This window comes from Notothenia rossii (genome assembly GCF_949606895.1).
Source record: "Notothenia rossii genome assembly, chromosome: 5".
Classification (NCBI taxonomy): Eukaryota; Metazoa; Chordata; class Actinopteri; order Perciformes; family Nototheniidae; genus Notothenia; species Notothenia rossii.
Window position 1 is genome coordinate 44,330,787 of NC_136903.1, and position 21,416 is coordinate 44,352,202.

General features: G+C 42.1%; 1 protein-coding gene across 2 annotated transcripts in view; it reads right to left on the reverse strand.

Moving 5' to 3' along the window:
- Positions 1-21,416, reverse strand: part of fanca (FA complementation group A) — a 74,984-nt gene that overhangs the window by 37,854 nt on the left and 15,714 nt on the right. For both annotated transcript variants that reach the window (XM_079681525.1, XM_079681524.1), the window contains exons 11-16: positions 15,328-15,404; positions 12,849-12,990; positions 11,745-11,878; positions 10,595-10,705; positions 3,020-3,115; positions 2,509-2,571 (exon numbers count right to left, since the gene is read on the reverse strand). In XM_079681525.1, the coding sequence (XP_079537651.1) occupies positions 2,509-2,571; positions 3,020-3,115; positions 10,595-10,705; positions 11,745-11,878; positions 12,849-12,990; positions 15,328-15,404 (623 nt within the window). The remainder of the gene's footprint in view (positions 1-2,508; positions 2,572-3,019; positions 3,116-10,594; positions 10,706-11,744; positions 11,879-12,848; positions 12,991-15,327; positions 15,405-21,416) is intronic.

Sequence of the window (21,416 nt, forward strand, 5' to 3'; positions counted from 1 at the left end):
TTTCCTCTATACCCAAATCTCTAAAAAAGGGGCTGCAACGGATCTGATAAAAACTGATCCAGATTTGAACACTTTACTGACGTCAGTAAAGTGGCGCTACGGCTATTGGGCCAACTCTCCACCTATCAGGGGAATGAGAGGTTGTGCCACGGCCGGCCATTGCGCCATTGCAGCTCGAAAGCGCTGGAGATGCTGTAGTACATATGCCAGGCCTGTAAGTGGCGCTGTAGTCTGCCACAAAAGCAGAAGACTTCCCTTGCATGGTTGTCATGGTTGCCCTTCTGTTTATTCTCCGCTGTGGCTCTTTTTCTCCCTCCCCGAGGTAAGCGTTTGCGCCTCCTGCTTTAAAACAAATGAATAATGACTCTATATAATCATATGTAAGGGATAATGTGCAGCAACGCGGTCATTATGGGGAAAAGAACACCGACAGGCTGATCAGGAGCCCGACGCGAAGCGGAGGGATCTAGATCGGCATGAAGGCACATTATGCGATGTGCACATTATCACGCTTATTACATGGCCACATTCTCAACAAAGTAACGATATGACTCCCAATATTAATTGAAATGCTTTTATGGATTTAGAAAATGATTTTATTGATTTAAAAAATAGTTAATAATAATAACAATAATGCATTACATTTTTTATTAGAACGCTTTTACAGGTGCTCAAAGCGCTTTACAATTACACATTACACATATTAGACATGTAAGAGTCATTACTGTGGACATTACCCACAGGAGCAAATGCAGGTGAAGTGTCTTGCCCAAGGACACAACGGCCTGACGTAGTGGCGGCTGAGGCGCGATTTGAACTAGAGTTCACCAACGCCTCTTGATCTGATGACCAATGCGCCAAACCGCCTCAGTTGTATGTATTGATTTAAATTGACATGCATCCGTTAAGAAAAATAGTCCGTTGTTACTGTTTGAACTAACGTAGCAACGGCAGGAACTGCTTCAATAGCGTTTTTTAGGAGCTTTTTGATTACAGATTTGAAAACATCGTTGCTTGCTTTAAAAGTAGCACAATTCATTATGTCAAACCTTGGAAAGTATCTAGATATCCCTGCCCTAATGCCAAAGTAACTGGCAACTGAATATGTGTCGCCGTTTAATGTCTATGTCTGGACCGCTGCGTAAAAAGGAGGGTTTCTGGCCCATTACTTCTCTTCTTACTTCTATAAGAATAAAACACGGAGGACAGAGATCTCATTTTGTCCCCCTCCTCTCCCCGCTGCAGCCTAGCAGCTGATCTCAGAGCACGCTCCCCTCTCCTGCAGGGGGGCGTGGTCAGCTGCAGTTCACAGAATCAGCCTCCTGCAAAAACAGCGCTGGAAAGAGCCAATAGAGCGAAATGAGGCATGGCTAAAAAGCAGGATCTGTTTGGTGTTTAAAAAAAAAAACGATATTTATATTTTATATACTTTATATAGGTATGGCCCTACAATATATTGTTCAAATATAGCATGATAGGTCACCTTTAAAGAATCTGAGCTGACAGAAAATGCTCCGTTTTAGTTTAATTCACACAGTTAAGATCAAACACACTATTTTATGAAAATATAGGTTCATCTGCTGAATTAACAACCGAACAAATGAAGCAAAGAAAGTGAAAACCATAAAGCAGATTCAGGCGGTTAGCGTATAGATTCACACTTAAAAGTAAGAGATAACTTCTGATCCTTTTACAGCAAACACTATGCTTTTAGGTTTTTACTAACGTTGTCATCCTGCTAGTAATCCACAATGTTTTGAAATGTAACAGTAATCTCTTTTTTGTATGTAACTTTGAGGGAATACAGTTACTTGTTTTGTATCCTGATTACGTAATACTGCCACATGCAATCCGTTTCTCCCCAAGCCTGGCTAAAATAAGAAAAACATAACTTTGAATACATTTTAATGCAAATAAAAACATTGCTTCATATAAATAAAACATGTTTTGTTTGTATTGCTGCAACTAGGATTAGGTTTGTGTCCGCAATATGTTCTTAGATAGTCAATTTCACATAACTCTGTAATTAGATAACTCTAACATTAAAGAATGTTTGCTTCTCTTGTAGAAAAACAGGTTTTTATTAATTTCTTTGTTTATTGTTTAGGTATTGCGACCAAAACTCAGGATTAGAACCAGACTTTTAATGTTGAAAAATGTTAGAGGGATTGTTGGATGATCAATAATGACTTAAACTGGTGCCGGCGTTGTTGATAGTTTACACAATTTAGAAGAAATTAAAACCCAATTAAATGGACTTGTCATAATACAGATAAGGTGAAGTGTTTGTCTGAAAATAGAAAGAACGTCTTCACTCTTGGTGTTGTGAAACATTGAATGAGCTTCCACAGCAGGTAGTGCAGTTCAGTTCATCCTAAATAGATTTGATACATTATGGTCAACAAACAGTATAATGTATCATTATAGAGCTGACTTATTTCTAAAACTAGAATGTATTTTCAATACATTTTCTACATTAAACAAACACACTGCTGTTCTCACTGTTACCTGCAGAGAGGCTCCACCCGCACCAGAAACGTCCTCATACAGACCCATGTCCTCCACACACTCCTGCATACAGGCACACAAGACAAAAAAAGTTACAACTGATCATTATAATACCATGTTAAATGATTTATACAAATGTTGTGAAGCATCTTCAAACATTATTTAGATGGAATTAATCTACAATACTTTGTACATGGTTAATAATTGGTTTCTGGTCCATCTTTCTATGTAATGATTCACAAACAATTTCTGAAAGGTTTACACATTATTTTGTAATCATTATCACATTGTAGTAAATGCGTGAAATGTCATAATGTGTGCAACCACAAACTGTTAAACCACTTTACTGATGTAAACAGACTGTAATTATGTTGTATAATGAGCTATGATACAATATATCATTTTTAAATACTTTTTACACAAACTAGGTGCTACCTGTTACTGTTACTTCAATATGTGTAAAAAAAAAAAAAAAGTAATAATGTAATAAGCATTCTCTTTTAATGCTTACCTTGAGGTCGGCCAGCCTGGTCTTGGCCAGAGAGACGTACTCCATCAGGAGGCTGCGGTGCTTCACAGGGACGAACGGAGGCTGCAGGACGTGAACCTGACATTCACAGGAGGGGAAGAAAATAAGAGCCACATCATTGCTCTGTTTCTAGTGTTGAGTGTGGATTACACTGGAACTGTGACCTTATATATACAGGACTGTCTCAGAAAATTAGAATATTGTGATAAAGTTCTTTATTTTCTGTAATGCAATTAAAAAAACAAAAATGTCATACATTCTGGATTCATTACAAATCAACTGAAATATTGCAAGCCTTTTATTATTTTAATATTGCTGATTATGGCATACAGCTTAAGAAAACTCAAATATCCTATCTCTAAATATTAGAATATCATGAAAAAGTATACTAGTAGGGTGTTCAACGAATCACTTGAATCGTCTAATTAACTCGAAACACCTGCAAGGGTTTCCTGCGCCTTGAAAAACACTCAGCTTGGTTCAGTAAACTAAATCACAAGTATGGGGAAGACTGCTGATCTGACTGCTGTCCAGAGGACCGTCATTGACACCCTCCATCAGGAGGGTAAGACACAAAAAGAAATTTCTCAAAGAGCAAGCTGTTCACAGAGTGCAGTTTCAAAGCACATCCACAAAAAGTCTGTTGGAAGGGGGAAATGTGGCAGGAAACGCTGCACAACCAAGAGAGATGACCGCAGCCTTAACAGCATTGTGAAGAAGAGTCGCTTCCAGAATTTGGGGGAGCTTCAAAGACAGTGGACTGAAGCTGGAGTCCAGGTATCAAAAGTCACTGTTCACAGACGTGTCCGGGAAATGGGCTACAATAGCCGTATTCCCATGGTCAAGCCACTTCTGAACTCAAGACAACGGAAGAGGCGTCTGACTTGGGCTAAGGAAAAGAAGCACTGGACAGTTGCACAGTGGTCCAAAGTCCTCTTTTCAGACGAAAGCAAGTTTTGTATTTCATTTGGAAGTCAAGGCGCCAGAGTCTGGAGAAAGGCTGGAGAGGAGCAAAATCCAAGTTGCTTGAAATCCAGTGTGAAGTTCCCACAGTCAGCGATGGTTTGGGGAGCCATGTCAGCTGCTGGTGTTGGTCCACTGTGTTTCATCAAGCCCAGAGTAAATGCAGCTGTGTACCAAGAGATTTTAGAGCACTACATGCTTCCGTCTGCTGAAAAGCTCTATGGAGATGAGGAATTCATTTTCCAGCATGATCTGGCACCTGCCCACAGTGCCAAAACCACCAGTAACTGGTGTACTGACCATGGCATTACTGTCCTCGATTGGCCTGCAAATTCCCCTGACCTGAACCCCATAGAGAATATGTGGGGTATTGTGAAGAAGAAGCTGAAAGACACCAGACCCAACAATGCTAATGAGCTAAAGGCCGCTATTGAAGCATCCTGGGCATCCATAACACCTCAGCAATGCCACAGGCTGATTGCCTCCATGCCACGCCGCATTGATGCAGTAATCCGTGCAAAAGGATTCCCAACCAAGTACTGAGTGCATTAATGGACATTTTCAAATGTTTGATTGTGTTTTGCTGTTATAAATCTTTTTTTTTTACTTGGTCTGAGGAACTATTCTAATTTTTTGAGATAGGATTTTTGAGTTTTCTTAAGCTGTATGCCATAATCAGCAATATTAAAATAATAAAAGGCTTGCAATATTTCAGTTGATTTGTAATGAATCCAGAATGTATGACATTTTTGTTTTTTTAATTGCATTACAGAAAATAAAGAACTTTATCACAATATTCTAATTTTCTGAGACAGTCCTGTATGTACACTCTAAGGTAGTTCAGCGGTGTCCAACATAGGGCTCAGGCCCCCTACAAAAGGTCACATACTACATTGGGAAATAGTTCATGTAAATGATCACATGTTCATCATGGGGGGCCATGACCATGAATTATTTAAACTTTGTTCAGCTTTTTAGTTTTTTACTCATGCAATATAATCCAAGTCTTATTTCTTCAAGAGTTCAAGGTTACAGGGTGAGAAAGATATATATTGTTGAGTAAGGTATTTCATTAATTAAGTAGGAAAGAGGAATAACCTGTAAGCTGTTACATAAATGTATTGGAGTCAAAGTTCAACATTTGCCTACAAAATGTAGTGCAGTAAAAGTATAAAGTAGCATACAGTGAAAATACTCAAGCAAAGTACCTACATTTTTAAGTATTGCTTGAGAGTAAAAACACTTCCTGTCTTCCTGGCTCCCAAGAAGACAGAAGAATTCCGGCCCATCCTGGATCTTTGCAGCCTGAATCTCCACATTGCACGCAAAAAATTCCAGATGTTAACTGTGAAACAGTTGCTGGGACTGGTGCAGCCAGGCGATTGGTTCACAGCCATCGACCTGAAGGCGCTTACTTTTATGTCGAGATTGCTCCAAATCGGGGGAGACATGTAATGGTCAGGAGCGACAACAGCATCACAGTGGCATATATCAATAGGCAGGGCAGAGTCCGCTCCGCCGCCTTGTTGACCACAGCGGAGAAACTGTGGTTATGGGCTTCAGAGGTGGTGTTATCTCTGAGAGCCTTCCACATCCCGGCTCTGGAGAACAGGGGGGCCGACCTCATTTCGAGGGGCGGCCCCCTGCCAGGCGAGTGGGCGCTTCACCCGTAGGTGGTGAAGCAGCTCTGGGCGCAGTTCGGGACAGCAAAGGTGGATCAGTTCGCCAGCCGGCGCAACAGCCATTGTGCCCTGTGCTTCTCCATGGCTCTGAGCGACGATCCGCCCTTGGGGGTGGACGCGTTTCAGACTATCCATGCAGCTAGAGCTGGATCCACCACAGCCTGTTACAGGCCGAAGTGGCTGGGATTCCAGCGATGGTGTGAGGACAGGGTATATGCAGGAATCCTGAAGTCAAATTTAATACCTTTTAAGACCTTTTTTAAGACCCTTTCCATACATTTTAAGACCTCATCGCAACTTTGAGTTCTAACCGGTTACATTGGCAACACACTTTACTATATTGATTGTAAGATAGCAAAACTAAACAGAGTGCAGACAGACTACTGAAGCCTCCTTTCCACATGAACTTCAACCTCTCTGTGAAGGTCAGGTTTAATGCAGTATGCTGCTTTTTTGCTTCTGTAGACTCTGTGCTCTTTCATTCCAGTAAAACTCCTCAGAAACCATTAGAAACCAGTATTTGACCAATAAACAAAACAATTGACAAAACTTTGAACTATGAAATATGTTAAACTTTGGTGAGCTTCAGCGGGGTAATGCCATATAGGAGCTCCCTCACAAATACCCAGGGGTTAAATTGGGCTGGGGCTGTCCGGGGCTAAGCCCTGGCACATAGGACGATGCTCTGACGTCATCACCCTCACACATTTGTCATATGTTTACAAAAAAGGATATATATGTTAAGACTTTTCTCGTTCTTAATATAGACTATATTTAGGGTCTATATGTGTTGACTTTACTTTAAAATAGCAGATCTCTGTGACCGGATATAGTTTGGCTTAGACCCCGGCCCCACAAGGACGCATACGGTAAAACGCATACGCAAGCGTAAAAAAGGCTTCCGTTCACACGCATTCGATTCATTAATGTGTCACACTAGACCGCTGGAAATGCTGGAAACGATGTAGTACATATGTCAGGCCTGTAAGTGGCGCTGCTGCCGCCCGAAATACACCAAAAGCAGCGAAGAAGACCCCGGAGCATGGTTGCCCTTCTGTTTATTCTCCGCGATGGACGGCGTGTTCTCCTGCTGTATCTCTCAGGTAGTCCACCAGCAGATGAAAAACACCCACCTCTCCGCCTCTTCCAAGGAACGAGGGGACCGTGCGGCAGTTTCCGTAAAAAAAATGTTCCGCCGGTCAACATTTCCGTTAAAGTTTAAATCTTCCGTACAAAATTAGAAAAGTGCCGGTCAGAGGTCGTCTTTTATTTATTGAGCTTTAAAACAAATTGATAACGACTCTGTTCTCTGTATAATAATATAATAATATTTAATAAACGGTGACTGCCTCTCTTTTCCTCCCCCTCTTCTGACAGCCCAGCAGCAGCAGGAGACGTGGGGAGAGGGAGGCGGGCTATTTCATCGTGATCAGAAAATGATCATATAGGGCACACACGGAGCCGTTGGACCCCCAGAGCGTTGCGTATGCCGGTCTACCCACCTTGGGACCCGTTACCGTAGTCGTTTAGTTCCACACCCCCCCCCCCCCCACACACACAGAGCGGAGCAAGGCAACGAAACTTAAAATAATAAGCAGCATTTTAGGGCGCGCTATGCATGGGGCCGCTTTGTGGGGTTTCCCGACATGTCGTTTCAGTAAATTAAAGGGTGTTTCATGTTGTCGTTGCGGTGAACCTTCTTAATACCTTGGAAAATGCCATTTAATGCTTTTTAATACTTTTTAATAGCCTTAATTTTCGCTAAATTGATTTATCAACTTTTAATACTTTTTAAGACCCCGCGGACACCCTGGAGGAGCGGAAAATAGAGCCCCTATCTTGTGAGTTGGGCTATATTCTTTCCTATTTACAGTTACTGGTGGACAGAGGGCTTGCTCATTCCACAGTGAAAGTGTATGCAGCAGCCATCTCGTCCTGCCATTTGGGATTTGGCGGCAGGTCAGCCTTTAGTCAGCCGCTAATGTCGCGGTTTTTACGGGGGTTCAGGAGGCTGCCCAGTACAGTGCACGCCTCCGCCCCACAGTGGGACCTGCTGCTGGAGCTTTCCTCCCTGAAAGCACCGTGGTGGAAGACAGCGTTGCTACTTGCCTTAACGTCAGCCAAGAGAGTGTCCGAGTTAACCGCTCTATCGGTGCACCCAAGTTGCTTGTTGATCCGGGGGTGACCGGAGCGGGGCGACACTCAGACCGAACCCCTCCTTTGTGCCCAGGAGCCTAAGGAGTGCGTTCAGGTTGAGGGCTATTCAGTTGAGGGGATTTAATCTTCCATCCCATTGCAGAGTCCTGCACAGGTCTGATTTTCAAGACCCGCTCCCGCCCCGCACCCGCGACGTGCAATACCGAACCTGCCCCGCTACCCGCACATATTGCCAATTAGTGCCGCGGAGGACATATGCACGGCGGCGTCTTGGTCAACTCCAGGCCCCTTCATAAAGTGTTATCCAGTGCTTGAATTGGAATAAAAAAGGTGCCAGTACTCTAAATCAGCAACTATTTCAAGTCAATTTATTTATACAGCACAAAAACAAGTATTTGGCTCAAAGTCATAGTATATCCTATAATGCTGGTGGGTTTGTCTCTTTATTGTATATTTTAGAAAGGCTCAACAAAGAAAATGACTCAGGGTGCATCTGAGATTAGAGGGGGTGCAGTGGTAAAGTGCTATTTTTATAAGTGGGGAGTGGACCTGACACCCTCTAGCGGGGTCCGGGGGCATGCTCCCCCGGGACGATTTAAAAAAAAAAATCAATCTGGTGCACTTTGAGAGCAAAATGAAGAGATATATGTATACCTCTCAACATCCATATGAAACAGAACTGTAAACAGATTTACTTTTTCTGTATGGATATAAAAGAAAGTAAAGCCTGACTCCTACTGGCAGCTGGTTAAATGACTCCTCGTACCTGAGTACACTCATCTTTCAGCAGGAAAGGAGAGAGGGAATCAATGGAGCTGCCAGGGAGGAAACAGGGGAATCCAGACGGTGGTTTATGGGATGCAGAATTTGGAGCAGGAGGCTCGACCAGAGAAGGCAACAGACAACATTTCTAACACAGGCACAGCATTTTCTGTATTTGCAGTCGGCTCCTTGTCCGGCGACAACCGCTGTCTTTTCGCACTATCATTATGCCACGCCGGTGGCATCTCATGACGCATCTAGGTATATGGGCAACGCAATAAATCTACCCTCGTGGGGGCGCGCTCATGTGATTGGCTTAGAATTGAGGAGACATCTGATTGGCTATAGATAGAAAAAATTACAAGTACGAATCGGCTGACTGTCAGGGGAGTCTCAAAAAACCCACACACGAATGCAAAGCGATCCATGCACAGAAAGCCGTTTGTGTTTGTAGGTGCAGCGGTTTTAAACGGAAAACAAATATGTGAGGATCAAAAATACATATGTAAAACCTTTTTCTATATTTGGATTTTATTTACATGTATATGAAACGGAACACGTTTGTGTGTTCATTGAAAAGCACAAGTGTGGCTCCGGAAATACAAGTGTGAATCCTTCTGTGTGCATGTGTGTATTATGAGACTGTTCTGAGCCCATAGGTACGGTGGGCATATTTGTTGTCATGCGTCATGACGTGCCGCCGGCATCTTACTTAAGAAGTGCCGGTACCACATGGGTAAAAATCAGAAGTGCCGGTACGGGGGACGTGGCGCGCACTGGGCCCATATGGGCGGGAGGAATCTTTCCCCCTGCTTTAGGGCAGGAGGGGGGAGCCCTCCACATCATAGTCCATACACGCTCTTCACAAGGTAAGCGTGTCTGAGTGTGGGACATGGGGCACTTGCGCTCTCCCCGTGCTCCTTAGGGACTCGGGGGAGGTGGTGCATAGTGAGCCCATACAGGGCTGAGGACTCTCTCTGTCCGCCTATGGGCGGGGGGGGGGGTGAGAGCCCTCAACGCTGTTTTCCGAGCACACTTTTGAGAGGTAAGCGCGTCAGAGTGTGCTCTGTCAGCCGCAGCCCCGACTTCTCCACGGCTACGACCAAGGGAAAGGTAAGTGAGGCGCAGCGGCTGCTAACCAGAAAGCCGGTCAGGGACAGTGAGATGGAACAATGTTGTTGTTGGACGACAGCGCGTGTATACATCGGGGATCCGCCCACTGTACCCATAGAGTCTAGTAGAGGGCGGAGCCTGTGAGAGATATAACGAGGGGTTACGTATGGTAACCCTTGTTATATAAGCACAGCCGAAGCCCTCTACTCGGGGGCCCTGTCTGTCCTATGCTGCTTGCTGAAGAGATGTGTAGGATGACAGTCAGGAGGCGAGGCCTCCTTTTATGCGGTGAGATGCGCTTGCATTCAGGTAGGCCCGCCCCGGGGCCGGCTACGTCTATAGAAGTCTCAGTGGATAAACGCTTGCATGATATGATCAAGGGGGGTACCCATAGAGTCCAGTAGAGGGCTTCGCCTGTGCTTATATAACAAGGGTTACCATACGTAACCCCTCGTTAAATAAAGCAAAATAGGTGAAATTAATGGCCTGTATTTTGTTAATCGTAACTGAAAAAAAGAGTAATTATAGCTGTTGGATAAATGTGATGTTTCGAGTAAAAGTATAAAGTAGCATAAGATAGATATGCTGAAGAAGAGTTTAAGTGCGCAAACATGTAACTTTTAGTTTAGTACTGGACTTAATATACTTTTTCTTTCCACCACTTCTGCACCCTGTATGAAGTCATATTGCTGTGTACACATATCTCTCACACAGTATAAACTGTGTTTCCATTCATCTAAGTTTTCAAAGTCTTCTACAGAATCCTGTCACTCCCAGTGGTGTGAGTAACCTGTCTGCCCCTGGGGATCATTGAGGGTTCATTATTGAAGACAACGTGTTCCTTATGTGTACTGAAATCAATTATGAGTCAGACAGTCACCTTGAGGTACTGTGGGGGTTCAAAGGGCACCAAGTCAGACAGGAACTTGAGCAGGAACACCAGAGATTTCTTGTGGCTCGCATGGTAACCACTACCTCCCCCGAAAGACATCTGCAGAACAAACAGCAAAGAATAGTGTTAGTAGAAAAAAAGGCGCATTGAATAATATTAAGCTCTCTATCTGGAACTCTATGTTAAGCAAAGACAAACTAGAGCAAAATACACTCCCATGACCTTGTTCCAACATTAGTCTGATCAACCACTCCATTATTCAACACCAGTATACCTTTGATAAAACATGAATCATCTACCAACAGGGCCAGCGGATAGCCCAGCGGTCAGAGGTGGCTCTGCTGCCCAGTAGGCCAGTTCCACTCCGGAACTATTAGGCAAAGTCCTCCCTTCAGTCCTCCCCTCTCCAACACTGCACTAATTAAAGCACTCTCTGACACAAATATCTAAAACAAGGATGATCTATCAAAATGATCTACTAAAATCTTAAATACATCTACTGATTCCAATCTTACAAAATTGTCTTTAAAAGTTAGCTATGGCCAGCTATTGCCACTCTGATGTATAGAATTTATATTGTTTATTTTACAAATCCATAATTATTCATTATACACTGGTTGAACACTATGACAAGTATTAGTTTTTTTTATCCTGACTTTCAGCGCAGGCTAATTGTGTGATCTAGAGCAGAGCTTCTCAAAGTGTGGTCCGTGATCGCCCCCTAGTGGTCCGTGAATATATTGGTAAAATTTCACATTTGAAATAAATAAATAAATTTAAGTTTTCCACACTCTCGCGGGAATATCTCCGTAATGGAGTGAGCTTAAGTTTCACTTTCTATTGCATGATATAACCCAGGGCAACACCTTCGTCACACATGTTGCCACCTGTTTGTACCATTTTCAGGCGATTTTTTATCTGTTCTAGAAAAACGATGTGTTTTGGGATATTTGTGGAGTTGGGTGGTCCGCGAGTGTTTTTTTATTGGTTAAGTGGTCTTTGGTATGAAAAAGTTTGACAAACACTGATCTAGAGTCTAGACAATATCTTAGAGGCATACTCATCCTGAGATAAAAACACGCTGTAGCTGCCGCAATGAGAACATTTAAAGGCAAGTGGTGAACAGTCCTTTGTAAACCTTGAACCAGTTGCTGTAGGAGGGGAAGATGGCCGCTCCCTCCAGCGCCCCCTGTCGGGCCAGCAGGAAGGCTGTGATCATGCTCTCCAGGTCGTAGCCTTCAAACGCCGAGCTCAGCAGTCTGGACAGAAGCTCTGGAGGAGACACAGATAGTCTTTTAAACTGGAATCCTTTTGAAATGTGATTCCTATCCAGTTTCTTTACTATAGGTTGACTGTTGAAAGGAATAGTAATGAAAAAATAGTAATGACTTAATATAAGATGATACTCATTAGTAAGATTATGATATGATACTCAGCCTATTGGAAACGGCTTAACGGTTAATTGAATGTCATTAAACACATGTGAAATGTGTATTTATTAAACACTCTTATGCTGGATTTGAGTTTTAAGAAAATGTGTGAATGGTGCCTCACAAGGTTTATAATGGTTAACAGTCAGGGATGCATTTTCCTCATCCAATTGGTCAAATGTATTAACACGTATCAGCTCACTTGGTAAAGCTTGGCATTTGTCAGTTTTAATCATATATACCAGGTAGGGCTGCTCAATTAATCGTATTTTAAATCGCAATTACGATTATGGCTTGCAACGATTACGAAAACAATGTAATCTAAATAAAACGATTCTTTTTTTATTATTATTTTTTTTTTATTTTTTTTTTTTAGTTGAATTATACTTAAAGTTTAGGGTATTCAACTGTTAAAAATATACTCTTCACATTTCTTTCTCCGATAAATTGATGTTTTCAAAGTAAATGGATAATCGTTTTTAATAATCGTGATATCAATTATTGACCAAATAATCGAGATTATGATTTTTGCCATAATCGAGCAGCCCTAATACCAGGTAACAAGTCTCTGATTTATTTTGTATTATTAGATGTAGTCTTTCTCCTTTATTTGATATATTTACATTCATTTTATCCTTGTCAGTTTATCTTAATTAGATTATTTTCCTATTTCTTCAATTTCAAAATACAAACCGATACATTTTTTATAATATCAATTAAAAAGCGCATGAACTAAACAACACACAGTCAGCGTTATCTTCTTTGTCTCAATAAAGATATTTGAAGTAGCAGGCAGCAGTAAGCGTGTTCACCTGTCAGGCTGCCCTGGGCCCCGGGGTTGTACACCAGCAGGGTGGACAGGAAACACAGCACGTGTTTCCAGTTCACCTCGTTGGTCTCCAGAACCTGCTGCAGGTGAGCCAGCAGCTGCTGCACACTGAACATCACTGCCAGCTGTCACACACACACACACACACACACACACACACACACACACACACACACACACACACACACACACACACACACACACACACACACACACACACACACACACACACACACACACACACACACACACACACACACACACACACACACACACACACACACACAGCAACAATACACACCAGTTAGTTCTATTACAATAGAGAACTACAGATATGAAGACACAAAATAACTTGAAGTGTTTTGCTCTTTGAAACCAAATGCAAAGAGTTCCTACGTACAGAAACTGTAAGCACATCCTAATAGACCCATCAAGACTCTAAATAGCTGTACACCTGATGCTGAAGTGAAGCTTGTTTCTGATGAAACAGTGCAATTTTACTTAACTATACAATCCTAATAAATAGCACAACACAGACAACTAGAGAATGCAATTCCTGAAGAAATTGCTAGTGGGAATGCTTTATGCTGAAAAGCTGACGCTAAACTGCTATGCTGAAATGTAATGTGTAAGAAGAAAGTGAAGAATTTAGATTGAAATGATACATGAACACTGGGGGCTTGAATGTGTGATGAGAGAAGAAAAGAAAGTAAAAAGGCTTGGAAAAGCAGCAGAATATTTGAACTGCAAACATTTGAACTAACTTCATGGCGAATGATCTGCCAACGGCATTTGATGACATCCCATAATACGTTTAGATGCGTTGATGGCTGCATCGTTACCAGACCTGCGAAGTTTTGGGCCGTTTGGAGCATTTTCACTGAAGTTATGAGAAAACCGTGTTTCATGGCGAGCATTGTGTTGCCATGGCAACGGCATTTGAAGAAATCTTAAAACTGTCCCGTAGATGTCTTCACGGCTGGACTGTTAGCACACATGTGAAGTTTGAGCACTTTTTGAACATTTTCATAGGAGTAAAAGCAACATCGTCTTTTATGGCGAAGGATGCGTTTCCATGGCAACAGCCAATGGTGAGATCTCAGATTTGGCGTAGAGCTGTTGAGGCATGGACCGGTAATATACAAGCGAAGTTTGGGGGACGATCGGACCGTGTTCATTGGAGTTACAGCGACATCGTGTTTTATGGCGAGGGATGCATTTCCATGGAAACTGCATATGATGACACCCCATAATTGACGTAGAGCTGTTGAGGGCAGGACCATTAACCATTATCTGAAGTCTGCTGCTCTGAGCATGTCAGTTGGAGTTATGACATCATCGTGTTCCATGACACAGGTGTTTATATTTGAGCTAACGAGGTGTCCAGAGATCAAAGGTTTCCATGGCATTTTCATTGTTCTGAATGAGAGATAAACCTCTTACATGTGAACCGTAACAGATATCGGTGAAATTTCAAAGCGTGAAGCATGTCAAGGAATGTCATCTGAAGTGTACTTTTTGTGTACTTTCGGATTAATAATGTGGCCTTTTGGCAGATTAACTAAAGGTGTGCAGCTGCTGTGGTGGGGAAAGATGAGGCTGAACGTACAATGGGGACATTGTTTTTGTCACTTCCTGCCCTCAAGGGTTAGGCTTTAGGGTTAGGTAACCCATTTTGTTTAATTATTTTTGCCTAATTTATTTTTTATTTTTCAAGCTACAAGATGTTTTCCTACGTTTCTCATGAAAAATTTCGTCTCAGAAATGTAGGGTTTGGGAATTATGGCAGGTTTAAAAGAAAATATGAAGGCAAAATTAAATCTGTCCTCCACTCTAGCTGTGACATCACGCACTCTTTACCAAGGTCTGAACAATGTTTAATATCTCTAAAAGTAAGAATCAGATTTAAAAGTTGTGTTACACGAATAATGTCAGAAAGATGTGTAACATTTTAAAGTTGGAATGAGGTTTCTGAGTGAAAGTATGAAGGAGCAGTTAGCAGTTGAAGAAGGAGCAGTTAGCAGTTGAAGTTGCATGAAGATTGTTGAAGTCTGAAGAGTTTCTCCATTGACTTGACCATGTTAAAAATGTAATGAATTATGGGATGTATCTCTGGAATTATGAAAGTTATGAATGATAAAAGTAATAGCCATCGATTCCCGACCGAGCTGAAAGTTTTGATGTTCGAACAGAGTTTCTGCGATGTTCAATGTGGGAGAAGAGGCGCAAAATAACCCGGCGGGATAATAAAGAATTTCATGCGTAGCATAACAGATAGTTGGAATGCTGTGTCAGCATTCCCACTAAATAACAGTCTGCCACTTGCGTCACTATAGTGAACAGTCTCAGGTGTGATACTCTGAGAGCAGAGAATACTATTTGAGAAGCTAAAAAGCAGTTTATTGTACACCCACCATCTTATATGCATACTCATCTGTGGAGGGTTTACATGAAGCCTTTACCTTACGGAAAAGAGATGTCAGCAAGCGGCTGGCCTTTGCAAAGGTCCATTCATTCTGCAGACTGATGGCATCTGACACTGCGGAGATATGAGTTTGTTTTTATACTTTGAGATTATTATGCCCAAACACATTGCACATATCCCCGAACAAATTGCACATACACTGTATTGTGCTTGCACTACCTCACGGGATATACATTTTAATAAAAAATACTTTAAACAATTTGTAATGTATTACTCTAGGTCCGCATGATTCTGTTTCTGTAGTAGAATTGTTTATTATAAAGTGTTTTTATTTATTCTTTATATTTTATATTGTGTATTCTTTAGATACTCTATTGATATACAGTATGTCTCTTCTGTGGATATGTATATTAATATATTTGCTGTTTATTTATGATATTTGTATTTTATTCTATTTTTATAAATATCTTTAACTCATGTGTAATGACAATGTTGCTGTGACAAAACAGTTTCCCAATTTGGGATGAATCAATTATATATCCATCTATGTATCTATTAGAGACAAATTATGTATGTTTTTTTTTGTGATCAAATGTTTTAATTTATTTAAACAGAAACACAGAAAAACACCTTACATAACAAAATAAAATAAAATAAAGAACCCCAACCTCCCAGGACCCCCGCGGGCCGGATCAAGTGGCAACAGGTAACAAGTAGCGTCAAATTACATACACAAAAAAGGGAGAGAAAAAGGAATCAGAGCCGACTTTTCAATGACTCAGCCGCTGCAAGCCACACACTCACATCATCCTGTTTCGCCCCGTTGATACGGGCTGTTGACAGTTCCAAATGGACAACATCAAAAAAAGTTAAAACCCATCGCTTAATGGTTAAATCGTGTGGAGGCTTACAGAGCACCGCAATCATTTTCTTAGCGGCCGTTAGACCAGCAAGAACTATGCGTTTTTGATATTTAAGAATCTGAAGGGAAGAAATGTCGTTCAGTAGTTGATATGGTCGCAGGCACTGTCACCGACACCAACATCGTTAGCTCTGAGGCAACACACTGCCAGAAACTTGAAACAGGGGGGCATTCCCAGAACATGTGAAGAAACGTGCACATTTAATGGGCACAAGGAACATGACGCATCATTAATAACCTTCATAAAATACAACTTGCGAGGGGTCAGGTAAGTCCTGTGCACACAATTCAAATGAATCTGTTGATGATCAGGATTTCTTGAATCTAATATAATATTGGTCCATACTGAGCTCCAATCAAAATCTTGCACTAGTCCTGGGAAATCCCCCCTCCATACTCTGTCTAACAACAGTGGTTTGTAGGAGGCCTCCATAATATACTGATACAGGCTGGAGACCATGCCCCTTGGACCTCTTTTAGTGATGAATAACTCATGGAGCGGATGTATGGGCAATGGGTATTGCCATGGTACACCATGTGCTTTCATAGCCGCTCCAAGCTGAAGGTAAAAGAAGGATGAGCAAGGAAGAGTACATTCGTTCTTTATGTCTTGGAAAGAGCGTAGACTATGCAGATAAAAAATTACGCCTAGAAAATGAATACCCCCCTCTTCCCACTGAGAGAAAGTGATCGGCCTACCACCTATCAGCCAATCTTTATTATTAAAAATAGGGAATGAAGGTGCCATCTGCAAGAAGCCTTACTAAACTTTTTTGCAGCACGCCAGACCCGAAACAGCTCAGAATCAGAATCGGGTTTGTTGCCAGGTAGGTTCACACGTACGAGGAATTTGACTAAATGTCATGGTACCATGACATTTTATAAAAATAAAATACAAAGATTTTAAAAAGTACACATATAGCGAACTATATTAAGAACACTGGGTAACACTTTATATTAAGGTACACAAATTAACCATCAACTAGTTGTTAATTAACATGCATTTTAGCAGTATATTGGTCCTTTATTAGTCATTATAAAACACTTATTAATGTCTTATTCTACATGACCATATTCTACAAGTAATAAGCCATTAATTGAGAGTTTTTCCTCAATAACCCTCTAATTAGTTCTTATTTATTGCAAGTAAGGAAGTTGTTGTACATGAGTTTTGGTCTTAATATGCTCTGCTCAATATGGGCCTAATAAGGCAGTAGTACCACAAGAATAGTAATTCTCCCATAATAACACTTAACAAATAGGATCTATTCTTATGTAACAATACATGAAACTATAGGTGTTAATTGTGTCTAAATAACTCAAAATTAGGTATTTATATCTTAGAATATGTTCCCTATTTTAAAGTGAAGTCTTGTTCATAACCAATAAGCTAGTAGTTTGACTCTAATTGACCTTAACAGGATCCCTATTCTAAAGTTGCCTCCTCTTCACACTTTGTAACTGCATTATAGCCATAGCCGTGGGAACATGTTTCAAATGGGGGGTGCTGTGGGGATGACACCAGGGCCGGTTTTGACCAATTTGCTGCCCTATAGGCAAGATTTTAGCTGGCAATGAAAAACCTCTACAAAAGCTACAAACAGAGAAACATATTGACATGGTGGACAGCTTCTATAAAAAGGCTTCAAATGTATACTATTTAGTATTGCATGAACATTGAACATGTTTTAATTGGGGGGTGGAATTCACATCCTCTAGGGGGGTCCGGGGGTGCCCCCCCGGTAAGATTGTTTTTAACATTTTAAAGTAAAATGCTTCAATCTGGTGCACTTTGAGCGCCCAATTACTAGAGACTGATCTAGGGGATACAACTCTAAACACCCATATGAAAAAGATCGGTTTGCCTTTTAATAATCAAATAAGTATGTGAACATAACCGATAACCTACCATAGCCAATAACAAATAAATGTAGGCTAACTTGTTTTATTTTTGTGGTTCATTTATATCTTATTTGATCAGTTAACATTTATTTATTTCTGCATATTTTTAAATCTCTCCAGTTTTAAACGATATTTTTGGTTTACTGTCCTATAGTATACATTGGAATGATTTCAAACCTGTTTTTATTTATCCTAATAATTATAAGGGAGTGCCTTGGAAATATTTGTTTACATAAATTGTGATCAAAACATTTGAGACCCACTGAGATAACTTAGACTAAAGTGAAATATCTAAACACAGAGTCCTTTACCTCACTGAGCCTCTTAGTCTGACAGGACAGAACTCTCCCTCCACATTATTGTAGAAAGAGCTTCTTATATCCGTTAGTGCAGCAGAAGCTAACAACATTCCCCGCCGGTACAGGTGCACCCCCTCTATCTATCTCTCTATCTCTCTCTCACGCTGGCTCTGAGCTGCGGGCGCCTGATAAGCCAACATCCCCCACTTTCATCACTTACAGAGCCCATCGTACGGGGCAAATGGAAAATGTAACCGGGGTGAAAAGGGTGTTATCTTTACTTAATTATGAATGTTGTTACGTCAAGGCTGAAAATTCATTTTATTTTTTTATTATATTTGTATTTAATCTTGTGGAAGTGCAGATCCCCTGTCCTCCACCAGGGGGTGCTGCAGCACCCTCAGCACCTCTACTTCCCACGGCCCTGATTATAGCACACAACTACTGAAATTAACCTCAACAGCACATGAACAAACTAGGCACACGTTGAAATATCAGTTTTATTAATGAACCACTAAAGAGAAGCATCAAGTTTCTCGAAGGCTGAGAACACATATGCAGCCTGTACTTTTTAATAAAAACAGATTTTTAACAGATGTTATGTATTTGTGATCATACTGTGTGACCTGCTTGTATGTACTTACACAATAGGTGTACTGTTCTCTCTATGTGTTGTACTGTCTCAGTGTGAACATAGATTAAACAGCCAGCCAAACTCTTCTGAGAGCCAGGGAATGAGCAGCCATGCTCCTTTATTGACTTATTTGCAGTCCACTGACATTCAAACAAGATACAAGGCACTTAATGATCTCATACATGCAAGAGTAACATACACAGATTAACACATAGGACCGCTAAATGTAAACAAGGTAAATATAGCTAATGCTAGCTTTGCAATAAGCATGTATACAGGCTAGTATGGCTAACGCTAGCATGTGTGCTAACGCTACTGTGTATGCTAACGCAAATGCTAGCGTGAATGCTAATTCATTTTCTCATTGTGTTTAAACATCTCCAAATGTCATCACATAAACACAATACATGTTACTAATCCTTACAGTGTAAGTGTAAGGCTTACACTTACAGTTATTGCTTTCCGACGGACTTGACCCTTTTACTCTTCAGGTTGCATCATGGATGTATAATAAGAACTGGATACAGCGTGGAAGGCGGGGCCTCATTCATTCCTATGAGAGTTGCTCATTGGCGCATGGATGACAAAATGGCCCAACTTTTGAGAGAGTGAAACGTCACAGATTACCCAGCATGCCTGAGAAGTACCCGTATGTGGGCTCATAGAGCATGCACATCTTTAACCACGTCCCCCAAAAGGCTCGTTCACATCAAGCACGTCAATTTGCGTACACGTAACAGCACCGCGCGTTCTGGATTGTTATGATGGATTTGATATTAACGAGGCGGCCGCTGCAGTTAGCAGCTAGCGGCTAGCTAGTGTAACGTCCGAGCCATTTGTAATTGTGCTAATGTACACATCAATCGTTATGTACTTTTGTATTATGCTGATGTAACAGGATCTAGTGATATCCAAGCAACAGAGCTTAATTTAGCATGATACTTTTGTGGGTTGTACATGAAACCACTTGGTAATATATTGTGGTGACACATTATTAGTACATCATTCACCGTGTAATTAGTGTGTGTTGCAACACGGACCAGTTAGTGAGGGTACCAGGGTTAGAGGTCATTCATGCTAGCTTGTCATGCAGAGCAGCTCATGTATCTACCGCTTGTTGATGAATGGATAATAAAGTGTGGAAGTCCATTCTGAATACACCGCCTCCGACTCCCTTTCATCGGCACTACACTGGTGACCCTGACGTTTTCGGGAAAGTTTCCGAAGACTCAATGAACATGGCTGATCGCAATGTTTTTGTAAAGCTGCCGGAGTTTTGGGAGCATGCCGCCGCGGCGTGGTTCGCACACGCGGAGGCACACTTTGGCTGCCGACAAGTCCTTGACGGGGATTTGAAATATTTCCACGTGGTAGCAGCGATGGGAAGCTCCACGTCATCCAGATTAGTTGGATTTATCGCAGACCCCACACACCATGGCAAATATGAGGCGATTAAGGCCCTTCTCCTTAAGATATAAGACAGCGGTTCAACTGGGATTTTGTGACGGCAGACAATTCTTTTCCCCTCCTCGGGGCGGATTTTTTATGTGCTCACGGACTCCTGGTGGACGTTAAAAATAAACGCTTGGTTGATGCCTTGACGTTTTCCTCCCTCGTGTGTACATTTGGCAAGGCAGCGTACGACGGGCTGTCGGGCTCGCTGTCGGGAGCGGACATTTTTCTCAGGCTGTTGGCTGAATTTCCAGACCTGACGCAACCCACCTTCTCCGCGCTCACCACCAAGCATGGGGTGGAGCACCACGTCGCCACCGAGGGTCCCCCAGTCTACGCCAGGGCCCGGCGGTTGAACCCTTCTAAACTTGCAATAGCGAGGGCGGAGTTTTCAACCATGGAACGCCTGGGTATCGTCCGCCGTTCTGACAGTCCTTGGGCCTCTCCTCGGCACGTCGTTCCCAAGCCGAACGGCGGTTGGCACACGTGCGGGGATTACCGCCGCCTCAACGACGCCACGATGCCGCACATTGAAGACTTTTCAGCATATCTGGCCGGTACGTTGGTGTTTTCGAAAGTGGACCTGGTGCGTGGTGACCACCAGGTGCCCATGCATCCCCTGGACATCCCTAAGACAGCAGTGATAATGCCGTTTGGACTTTTCGAGTTCCTGCGGATGCCTTTTGGGCTCAAGAACGCCGCCCAAACGTTCCAGCGCCTGATGGATTCGGTGCTGCAGGACCTGCCGTTTGTGTTTGTTTACCTGGATGACATACTCGTCGCCAGCGCTTCGGTAGAAGAGCACCTGTCACACCTCCGAGCCCCTTTTCACGAGGCTCAGTCAACACGGGTTGATAATCAATCCTGCAAAGTGACAGTTCGGGGTTTTTGACATTGACTTCCTCGGACACCGCGCC